Raw genomic sequence first — 12108 nt, forward strand, 5'->3', positions numbered from 1 at the left:
AGGATGGGTTTAGTAGCCACATTTCAGTTTCAGGGTCAAATAACAGCATTTCCATTTCAATTGGGAAACTTATTTATAACCCACTAGTCATCCCCACGCTTGGTTTTTCTGATATTTTGTCCAGATTTCTCTTTCTCCTAATAATTACACCCCCCGTCCTCAAATTAAGCATTTTCCCTCCTTTCTCGTGTTTACACCTTTCAAATATTTGCAGATTGTTATCCTGTCACCCTCTTAGTCACCACTTAGCTGAACTGTACAGATTTAGCACCTTTTATCTTCCCTTTAAAGGCAGGCCTCCCCGCCCCTGAGTCATTTTCCACTGCTCCCTTGAAATGTGCTCCAGTTTTCTGTATTTCCATGTGGCCACAGAGCTTCCTCCGGCTGAACGTGGGGTTATCAGTGGGGATGTTTCCCTCCTTTGTTGTATCGGAAAGTGAACATCTTTGCGGTGCCCCATCCTCAAGTCTCGCTGGCATTGCCGGTCCGCGCTGACCTCCTCTGTTTCAGCTGCGTCCCAAGTGTGCCAATCCAAAGACCAGCAGGGTAGATGCGTGTAGCTGTGCTTGCCTTTTTTCCTCGAAGTGTTATGTAACCTTGGGAAAGTGGGATGTATGCAGTCAGGGATTCCTTCGGCCCTTCTCCTGGTATTTGTATAATGTCTACATTAACCCTGCCAGTTCACTAGCCATTTCCTTTTCTGTGTATTTGCTTTTTTTTCAGGAGTGTTTTCACTAATATTCATTTAGTCAACATTTGCTGAGGATCTCCAGTGCCACTGTGTGCTATAGCTGGTGTATTGGATGCGGGAAAGAATAAAATCTGAATGACAACAGTACCCAGTCTAAGAAGCGATTTAGTTTTAGTTTTATTCGGGTTGCCAATACCAGGTTCTCACGTAGGCTTGCTCATGGTTGCAGTAAAGGGAGAGCAGATTTCTGGGAATATCTGTGAAAATCTAACGGGATGTAAGCTAAGGCCCAGGATCCTGTCAGATCCTGGAATCTGGAAGGTGACTGTGGGTGTGAGGTTGCCCCAGGCACTCAACAGTAGCTCTCCAGTGGTAGTGCTCCGGTGTCCCCTCTGCATAGATCGCCTCCTTCCTCTGGCTCCTGATGGGCCTGTGTTGTGCACACTGCTGGATTCAAATTCCAGAAAGAGAACCTTATTGGCTCACCTATAGCTCCCATTTCTATTTGGACAGAGCCTTTTTTCCTCTGCCAACCTGACTGTAGATTGGCCACCCCTGAATCGTGTACAGCAGCAACTCTTTTCTCCCCCCAGCCCCCTGTCAGTCCCCCACTCTCAGCTCTGACCTCCATCCCCAATTTGCAGTGAGGGGAGGGGACAGACGCCCGGAACAAGGACTAGGAAACGTAGTTGCCTGATGCCTTAGCAAGGGACTTGACATGGTGAGCCCCGCGATCGGCTTGTCCAGCACATTCTACCAACAGTCTCCCAGACACACATGTGTCTGCCTAGCACAGTCCAGTTACCACATGTTGTTTCTTAACAGTATGTAGCCTGGTAGGTTTAATAGGAAATTCAGTCACCAGTAACATACCTTGCACGATGATAGACAAATACAATGTTTTCGTGCTGGTAATTAAGCATGATTGGCCCAAAGTCTGTCTTTTTCATCATTGAGCCCTCTGCTTCCAGCACAGTGCCTAGCCCAGCGCAGGCACTGGTACGTATTTGTGAAATGGAAGGAGGGACCATCTGCTGAGTGAACTGTGGCGTTTTTAAGTATCGTAAATAGGCGGACGGGAAAGAGTATGTCTGCGTGCCTCTGGAGCCCTCCCTCAGTAACGTCCGGTGCAGCAGTGAGCACCATTGACTAATCCTTCCAATTGGTTATTGTTTCCTCTAGAGTTTTGTTTCCTTTAGCTAATCCCTGGTCTCTTGTTTGCTGGACAAAGTGCCATTGGGAAGCTGTCACTTCTAGCCAAGGCAGATTGCCACACACTTCCCTTTAGCTCCCAATAAAGGTAAAAGCAAACACACTTTGAGCCCAGAGCTTAATTGTCATAAAACTCACCTACAATGTTAAATATTCAGAGCGATACATGACTCTCATAGCCATCAATAGAATCTCTTATATAGCCATTATTGTATCACTAACAAGAATTTGTACTTCTTGTTCCAAAGCTGACTGACCAAAGTGTTTGTGTTAATTGACCTAGTTAGTCAATGTCTCTGAATGTATAATTTCTTTTTAATAGAATGCTCTATAGCCCGGCATTTTACATTTGAAAGGGGGCATCCTGAACTCCAGAAGTCAAGTCTCGGGTGAGGAATCTCAGAAGGGCTCAGTCAAAATTGCGGGATTTCATCGCCAGGGGAGACCTCAGAGCTCCTTTATTTCATAGAGACCATGAGGCCCCAAAAGGTTTCATACTTCGTCACTGGCAGAGCAGAAACCAGAACCATGGTATGCTCATAGCTAGTGATGCATTTTATCTTCCTAAACCATACAAAATCAGGCACATCCTCTTTTTTATTTTAAATAGTCTTGGGCAACCATCATATCCCAGAAAGCTTAAAAAAGATATGAAAAATAATGGGTTTTTAGCTATAGGCAGATAGGTCTGTGGGGCTTAAAAGAGGTCAAGGAGCCATATGGATAAGGAGGGTGTGTGTTTTATCTCTCCTTCACGGACATCAGCCAAAAAGCCCCACAGGGTACAGTATCTCTTCATTCTGGCACACCCCATTGTCGGCAAAGAAAATGTTTTAAGAATGTTTGGGAATTTTTTCATATCTTTTTGTTTTTTTTTTTTAAACCAAATATTTTTGTTTTTTGAATGACTTGTAAGTGTCAGGAGTCAGTTTGGCAGTTAACCTGTACCAGCGGCATTTGAAGCACAGCAAAGTTTATATGTTCTTATCAGCAGGCAGGCAGCACTGCACCAGTGCATTGTCAGAAAAAGCAGCTATCAGCAGTACTATGCACAATCCAGAATTACGGGCACTTTCTCACCTGGCTGGGGAGAGGTTCTGGAACTCCAGTGATATCTCATTTCATACATACAGTCTTGGGAGCTCTCCATTGCTGCGTGGCTCAGCGGCTGCAGCCCGGGGTTTGCCTTCCGAGAACCCGACTTTCCTTCCCTTGATCTGTTTTCTTTAATTCTTTTTCCTTCTTTTCTTTCTTTCCCTTTTCCTTCCTTTTTCTCTCTTCTTCTCCCCCCCTCCCTTCCTTCCCTCCCTCCCCACCGTATTGGTAACAGAGGAATACCAGGTACACCAGCCCCGTCATGCAATCTTTGTTTGAATAAAGGTGCAGCATGGACGGGGTTTACTTATTGGCCAGGCTCTTAGGAAAAGAGGGCCAGGCAGAGCGCTTCCTGCTGGCAGCGTGTCTTTACCTGGTATTCAGCAGCAACAGCTGTCTTTCTGGGTTTAGAATATTAACACTTGTTTGGTTTCCTCTCTGTTGGTGGATAGCATATTTTTTGCCCTATTCCTTTTTCCCTTAGGACACAAAAGCAAGTCCAGAAACTGATAAATTAACATTCAGCATAGCCTTTGAACTCTTGCTGAGGGCCCTGACCCACTAGAGGCTTAATTCAATGTCATAACTATCATTTTTCTCTTTAATGAAACAGAACAGAAAGACCATTGTTTTGTGGAAACTTTGTTATATAAAAGTGTATATACCCATATGTAAATGTATATATGGGCCCTAATAAAATTAAAAGCTAGAAAACACTCAGCTGCACAGTTCTTTACAAGCAGAAGTAGATTCTGCCTCTCCCTTCTCAGTCCCTGTTGTGACATCCTTCCTAACCACCCCCTCCATCCCCCCAAATCTAGCAATTCCCCTGCCCCTGAGTGTGGAAGCCTCTACTATGGCGGCCCCGGTGCCAAGCACCCCTCTGCCTTACGTCCAGACACCAGCTGTGCCTGGACTTCCTGACCCTGCTCACCTGCTCAACAAGAAATGGAGGACACCAGGGGCACCTGGGTGGCTCAGTCGGTTGAGCGTCCGACTTCGGCTCGGGTCATGATCTCGCGGTTTGTGAGTTCGAGCCCCGCGTCCGGCTCTGTGCTGACAGCTCAGAGCCTGGAGCCTGCTTCGGATTCTGTGTCTCCCTCTCTCTGCCCCCTTCCCTGTTCATTCTCTGTCTCTCAAAAGTGAATAAACGTTAAAAAACATTAAAAAAAAAAGAAAGAAAGAAAGAAAGAAAGAAAGAAAGAAAGAAAGAAAGAAAGAAAGAAAGAAAGAAAGAAAGAAATGGAGGACCCCAGGCCCCAGACTCCTGCCTAGTCTCCACGACAGGTTGTAATGCTCTCTAGTTACAGTGGTAGTGAACTCCAAAACTGGGCTTTGTCTCGATAGTTTAGCATCTGCCAGTTCGGGGTTCATATAACCACTTAGTAGCTCTCAGGCTGTAGTGATTTCAGGCCTTAGGTCTATTCACAGATAGCAGGTACTCAGTAAAATATTCATTTAACACCTCTCTTTCCTCTTAGCTCTCATACCTAGGTTCCCCCTTCCATTGGATATGTTTTTAAGATACAATGTCTCCCTGTCCATCCTGAGCTGAGATGTGACCGAGCTGAGACGGGTTTTGACTGAGAAGGGGTTACTTCAGAGGAGACCAGTCAGAGAGAAGTGGGAGAACGCCCAGAAGAAAAGGAAATCAATGATAAAAGCAGAGATAATACTCTTGTTCTCAGGCAACTTTTCTGTTGCCTCCTTTCTTTTACCTACCTGCCCGATGGGAATTAATGTGCATTGATGTGTTTACTTTTTCCCCACCTAACAAGGTGTAGGGAGACCACCTACTTCTGCCTCTTCCTCTTGAAGAACTGGGTGGAGCCAGGCTGCTGGCAGCTGGGGGAACAGATGAGAAATGCCCTTCTTTGCCTCTGAATCTGCTTGGAGTGGCTGAGTTTTGGTCACCACAGGCCCAAGGGTCTCTGTCTCCTGAAAGACATTTTGACTCCATTTCTGCTCGACTTGAAGGCTTGTTAAGCCATCTTGTTTTCTGGATTTAATCACTTGGTGGTCTCCCAGAATTCAGAGAGGACTACTGGGATCTCTAGATTTCTTGAGATTTCTGAATACCAAGGTCGTGACATCAGAGTAGAGTAGGTACATCTGCTCAAACAGTGAGACCAGGAAATCTTCTGTGCCTTTTTCGCGCAGTCTTTCCCCCAATTCCTGCCACCCAGTAAGTGTCCCAGCCTCCTCCCGGTTCTGGTCCCCAGTTCATAACCACCCCACCAATAGCACCCAGCTCAGCCCCACCCAAATGGCTGCTAAGGGTCAGAAGCATACTGGAAACGTATTTTAGCATTATTCCTGTTCTGCAGCAAAGCCTTATCAATGGGTCTGTGGCCAGAAAGTTCAATAGAATTGTTTATTTCTCTCTCTGACAATTCTGTTCTTGATTAATTTGCAGATAGAAAATGAAAAGTGATTTTGGCTGTTGATGCTGTAGAAACCATGGGCTGACTTTCATTCAGTTTTACTCTAGCCCCATCTCTCCCTTCTGGGTTACGTCTCAGGCTCTTTGGCTCTGAGTTTATTGGTCTCTTTTACCAAAAATCAGTTCCACTTCTCCCACACAGCCTGGCACTGAAGTGCCCAGAACGAGGCAGCCCTAGAGATCTCACCCATGGGATGCTCGGATAGGGCCTTCAGCTGTCCCATCCTTGCACAGCTGGGCGAGTGGCCTGGCCACCAGCCCAAGCCGTTGTCCTGCTGCGGTTGCTATCCTTCTGCTGCTCTCCCTCTCTGGTGTTTCCTTTGATGTGATGTATTCCTTTTGTGAGGCCTCAAGGCTTGGAGGGAAAGCTCTGTTCTTGAGCTTCTGAAAACCCGAGGTATAAACTATTCCCTTTCCTCTGAGCTTCATGACCTTGAATCTGTACTGTGGCCAGAAACATGAGCCGCCACCTGGCTTTGTCCATAAGAGACGCATGTTCTGTCCCAGCAGTGGGGGCCCCTTTGCCCAAAGGCTTCCTGGCAAGTGTGTGCAGTTGCCTAGACACCTTGCTTCTTTGCCTCCTGTGCCAAATCTCTTGTACCGGCACCCAAGGCCATTTGGAAAATGCCTTGGGAGGTAACGCCTCCCAATTCTGCCTTATTGCAGCAGGAGAGACCAGCAGTGATTCAGAGACCTGGGCATAGATGCATCCTCCCCCATATTTTGATCATTTCCTTTTATTGTGTCTCTAGCCTACTTCAACGTTTTGTCTCACAATTACAGTTGCAGTACGAATTTTTTTGGAAATACTGTGTAAGTAACTCAGATATCTAAATGTGACGTATCTCATGGTCTGTCACTGATGACCACTGTCAGTGATCTAACACTGATGATCACTGTTGCAAAATGAATGACTGAATCAAAGAGAGAATGAAAAGGCAATCTGAGTTGGTTAGTGAGCACCTGTGTTGTATAAAAGACCATCTTTGGATATAAAGAAGTGTGAAGAATGGGATCCTCAGGGATCTTATAGGCTAGGTATGGAGTGAAAGACGCTGAGGTTATGAGCGTGGTGATTGCTATAAATAGTAATAATAATAATAATAATAATAATAATAATAATAATGGTAAAACCATAAGAGTTAAAATGTATTCTACTTCTCCATAGGCCAGGCATTGTGCCACTACATGTTTTTACATACATAATCTCTCCTAGTTCACACAACAACCATGTGAGGCAGATACATTATTCTACCAGTTTTACAAATAGAACAACTGAGGCTTTGAGTGGTTCAGCAGCTTGGCTAAGGTCACAAAGCGAATACGTGATAGAATTAGGATGTGAATCCAGGTCTGTCTGGTTCCAGACACCTAATTCTTCATCAGTATTCTGTTTTTTCTGTTACTCATTCTGAATGAAAAACTGATGGTGCTATTGTCCAGAATATAGCCAGAGGACAGCAGGGGAAGCTTATGAAGAGAAAAATGACACCGCGTTAACACTTGTGAATTTGACGTGAAAGCCAGATAGTAAAGAGAAAACGTCTAGGAGTCCACTGGAATGACTCTCAGAAGGCAGAGTAGCTGGGGACAGCAGTATGATTTAGGTGAGAGAGCCATTTAGATAAGCGATGGTGAAGCCGGTGAGACCTTGGGACTGTAAGGGGGTGCATCCCACATCCGGGTGTGCCTGTGCTCCCCACATGTCTTATTTGGAACTCCCCAGGTCTCTTGCTGATTCTCAGATGCTATGACCGGGAGCTCACCTCCCCTGCCCCCTCTAATCACCGCTGCCCTGGTGATGGTTGGGTTTTCCCTCTACAGCAACTTATCTCTGATGTGATGGCATTCTGATCTAAGTCCTGCCCTGTTGAAAGTGTCAGGGCGGTGTCCCATCCTTGCTGGACACTAGGCCGACCAGGCCCCTTTTCATCACAGATTCTCCTTTTCTCCTGACACAGGCATCGAATGCCCCAGAGGAGCCCGAAACCTCCCAGGCTTGGTGCAAGAGGGAGAGCCTTTCAGTGAGGAAGCCACACTTTTCACCAAGGAGCTGGTGCTGCAGCGAGAGGTGGGACATCTTACGGTTGCTTCTTGTGTGAAGAGGGGTGAGAAAACGGGGCTCCCTTGGTCTCGTGCTTTCCTGCCACGTCAGAGATGAGTCTGACATTTTTCTGGTGCTCGGCCTTCCTCATCCACCATCCATTCTGTGTCTGCCCACATCCTGCTTCCTTGAGCCCTGCGTCATTGGCCAGCCACCCCCAGACAGCCCCCCGCCACCGGTGTCCTGGGATTGTGTGCTGAAACACCAAGCCGGCCTAGGCAGCATCCTGAGGCAGAGGGCTTACGGCTCTGTAGCCCTGCTCCTTGGCGAATCAGCCCGCGCTGCCTGCCTCCAGCTGGATTTAGAAGCTTGACTAACCCTGTCAGGGGCCAATTTTCTTTGAACGTTTATTTGTATCTTTGAGTAATTGCATTTTATGTAGCGGGTTTTCTGACTTAATTTAATTGTATTTCTGTTTCTGCCCGTTGGCCTGGCTCTTGCAGGCAGGAGTTAGGCTTCTCAGCTGCTGCGGTGTCCATCTACCTGCTAATTTTTATCAAGTCATAGTCAACTGATACATCTTCTTTCCAGGAGTATTGCAGTCATTCATCCTGCTAGGTGGGCACAAGAAAGGAACAGTGGGGGAGTGTGCTGGGCTCAGGCTGAGGATTTCAGATCTGCCTTTGTCCTCATTTCTTTTACAATCAAACCCATAGGGTCCCGTTAGCTTTCATGCAATATCATGATATGCAAGAGCTAAAAGATTATGGGGTCCTAGAGGTTAGCTCGCTCGTGGGGCTTTGTAGATCCTTGAGATCAGACGTGTGGGCTTGGGGATGTTTCTCATTTTGATTTGAATCGCCAGTGAGTATATTGGGTACTAGAGGCACAAGAGAGCAGGCTAGCCCAGGATGCTGTGTGGGACTGCCCGGACCTGTGGAAAACCACCTCTTTGACTTCTGGCTGAACGACACTATTTGCTTTTGGTTGCCACCTCTTGGGGATTTTTTTTTTAGCACTTACCTTTCCATTTTGTGAAAGAAAATGGGGTGGCAAAAGGAATCCTGAATTCTTAGTTCAAGATAGATGGGTTCCATTTCCCAAAATGAACTGCAACAACCTGGGCATTGCATAGGCTGTGCTGGCCGTCTGTATAGTGGGGCGGGGGCAGGAGTGCTGGACCCCTTCATGCCTCCTCAGTCTCACACTGACCCCTGTTTACTTGTGCTGAGATGCATTCATGTTTGTGAAGAAGAAATCCTCATGCAGAGTGCCTTCCCCCTTCCCCTCTATTTTATAACTGCCCAGCGTAGTTTGAATTCTTGTCGGTTAAAGATAAGCCCCTGCAGGAAAAGTATTTTAAAAATCCAAATAGTCCAGTTGTCTGTCAGAAGCTGTTGCAATTTGGAGCACAGTAATTAGGTAGACGGGGCAAATATTTTGGAATTTCCTCTGTGTGGACCTTTGGGGAATGACCTACAGAGCAGCTCTGTGACGGGAAAAACAGGTCCACCCAAGGTCTGCGACTTAAAGTCATCACAGAAGTAGCCGAGACAGACATCCGGTGGTCGTGCTTTGGACGGAGTGAGGAAAGGCCCTCGTGGGGTTCTCTGAGACTTTTCGTTAGTAACGTCCTCGTCACTTCCTAGCTGCGCCACATTTCTGTGTCGCCCTCCCCATTGGTCACCGTTGTCCTCCCCTGTTGTTTCACGGCTCCTGAAGTTTCTTTCCCTTTCTTTTTCAACTCTCATTTCCCCAGCCACTTTTCTTCTGATCCCACTTTCTGTCCCGCTGGTGCCATCCAAAGAGCACAAGGGGTCAGAGAGAATACTGGCCACTAAGTGGAGTGAGTGGGCCGAAAGCTCTTTTACTCTCTTAGTATCGTGACCTTACCTTTGTACATTTGCTGGTATTTGTTGAAAAAAGATAAATTTTCCCCCATCTTCTTTGATGCCCCTGGCGTGTGAGTTTGCAGATCTTGGTCTAATCCAGATTTGCTATGTGGCTTTCTTGGTTGTAGCACCCCAATTTTGCAGAGCCCTAAGTCGGGAGTCTCTTGATAAAGAAACTTTCTGCGTTTTCTTAGCTGCTTATATGATTGCCCGGCCTGATTGTTTTGAAAGGTCTTTTCAGAGGGAAGAGGAGTATGGCTTAAACTCAGGACAGCTTGAAGTTTTAACTAAAGGAACCGGTTTTAACCTGTTCCCCTGGGCATTTCCCTTCATATCATACATGTAAACAGTTTTCTTGACAGTGTAGGAGTGAAGAGTGGTTTTTGTTCTGTTCTAAGTCGCTTTTACCTGTATTTTTATTCCATACATTGTCCTGGGCACATGTCTCTTCGCCTCTTCCTTCCACCCCACTTGGATCTAGGAAAGCCTGATGGATTGGCATTCCTGGATGCGGAGATCCCTCCCGCCCTGAGGAGGAAGCACCGTGCCGCTGCACGGATGCCTGAGTGTGCGTTCACAGCCTCTCACCTCACGTGGCTCTTACCTTCAGGGCAGCCTCCACAGCACCCCATTCCACTCCAAGTGCTCTTCGGGGGCCGAGCCGCTGTTGTGATGGCCGCGGTTGGACAGGCTTTTGGTACCTTGTGCCAATCCCCTTGGTAATCAGACTTGGTCAGGTAATCAGGTATTGGCGATGATGTGATCGTCCTTGACCCTGCCCCATCCCTCCCCTTTATGTTTTTCTTTTTCTTATCTTAGTTTTGACCGGGATCTCTCTACCCTCTGCCTCGTTTTCCCAGTTACTATAAACTGGCAGAATCCAATAGGAAGGGAGAAACACACAGATTTCATGATTTCACAGCACATCCCAGGCCCCCGCAACGGCATGTCCGTCGAGTTAGACTCACATGCATAAACCTGTAAACTGACTGGAGAAGGACGTGTAGTGGGGGAGAGACTATAACGGGCACGCCCCTAGGTCAGCCCACCTGCCAGGGAGCAGACAGAAAGCTGAGGTGCAGGTGCCTGACTCCCTGCTTATGAAATACATTGTCTTGGCTTTGGGTGGCCAGAGCACAAATTGCTACGTGCCTCTCCGTTAGGGGGGAAGAGAGAGTTGTAGTCTTTCTGTCCCATAGCCTCATGTGGAGCTTGCCAGAGTCTCACACGAGTCTCTTCTCTACATTTCAGATGGCCCCCATTGTCTGGACACCCGATAGCTGTGCTTTCCTTTAGTGTGTTTTACGGTAACACCAGGTAGCACAGAGCTACTGACATTCCTGGCCACCACTCAGCTCCATCTTCCTATCTTTCCGGTCACCTTTCATTGTATTTCTTCTTTTTTTTCCCCATTTTTCTACGTGCTCCTTCTCCTTAGCTCCCATTGGCTCCCATTGGCTCCCATTGGCTCCCATTGTCTTTTGTTCCTTCCCCTGAGCTAGGAGTCTGGGAGGACTGTTCCAGGTCAGCGGTCTGGGTGTTCTGACATTCTTGCTCCCGGGCAAGAAGAAGAGCAGTTTAGACACCAGCTTGTTACTGGACTTTTTGTGGCCAAAGCAGCCAAGGAACTCTGAAAGCACGTCACACTTAGAGGAAATCCAGGTAGCTCAACAGTTCTTCCTCAGCCTGACTCAGTTAGTATATAGCAGGGGTGGGCAAAGTCGGCCCACTGCCAGTTTTCATGAATAAAGTTTTACTGAAACATTGCCACACTGTGGCTCCTCTCATACTCTAACAGCGGAGTTGAGTAGTTACGACAGAGGCCACGTGGCTCACAAAATCTTAAATATTTACTTATCTGTCTTTTTAGCACAAGAAGTGTGCTGACCCTTGCTGTACAGAGTATGCTGAGTTGGTTGGTTTTTTAGCTTGTTGTAGCCTGAAAATGACAATTTACTCTCAACATCCCCTGCCTTTGAGGCTGGGCTACTTCTGGGCCACCCAACGTGAGGTCATCGTGTCCCTTGCTGTAGTTGTGACTGTGATCTATATGAGGGCTGTGTCCCACTGCATGGCATGAGCTGGTGATACCCTTTGTGCCCCGCCCATACAGCTGCCTCTTTCAGGCAATTCCCTGCCACCCTGCCAAGGACAGGAAGATCTGGTGAATTGTGCCCATCGCTAGCATCTTCCCAGAAGTAGTGGTGAGAGAGAGCGTTAGGGAATGGGTAGATAACTGGCTTCAATTTCCTGTTTCTGCACTCCAAGTATCATGTGGTTCTGGGAAAGTGGTTCTTTCCTGCCTTGGTATTCCTGTCTAAAACACTGATCTCACAATCCAAAGCCTTCGTCTTCCCTTTGAGACCCTTCCTGTGAATAAATAGTCATCTGGGATCTCTTCACACCTCGCCAGAAGGCCAGCTAGCCAGCATTCACTCACTGACCAGCCGCTGCCTGTACAGTAACGTGGTCGCTGTCAGGAAAACCTGCGCTCTTAGAGAAGGGGCTCTGAGGTATTAAAAGAGATCAGTGCCACAAGTTAACCCTCTTCACGGTTCCAGGCTATAAGAGGTACATTTCCCTGGGGCAGGATGTGGGATGTATAGAGGTTTGGTGATCATTTCCAAGACCTTTCTCAGTGACCCCTTTGTCCTCCTGAGATCTCAGAAATTACCCTTTGCTGCTGCCTGGAAAATGTCCTCATGCTGGACAGCCTGAGCCGAAAACTGGC

At 47.2% G+C, this 12108-nt stretch overlaps 1 protein-coding gene across 1 annotated transcript in view; it reads left to right on the top strand.

The window, feature by feature from the left end:
- SND1 (staphylococcal nuclease and tudor domain containing 1) overlaps window positions 1–12108 on the top strand; it is a 427290-nt gene that overhangs the window by 321736 nt on the left and 93446 nt on the right. Inside the window, exon 16 of the mRNA XM_045495517.1 lies at window positions 7403–7512. Within this exon, the coding sequence (XP_045351473.1) occupies window positions 7403–7512 (110 nt within the window). The remainder of the gene's footprint in view (window positions 1–7402; window positions 7513–12108) is intronic.

Source organism: Leopardus geoffroyi, chromosome A2, assembly GCF_018350155.1.
Source record: "Leopardus geoffroyi isolate Oge1 chromosome A2, O.geoffroyi_Oge1_pat1.0, whole genome shotgun sequence".
Lineage (NCBI taxonomy): Eukaryota > Metazoa > Chordata > Mammalia > Carnivora > Felidae > Leopardus > Leopardus geoffroyi.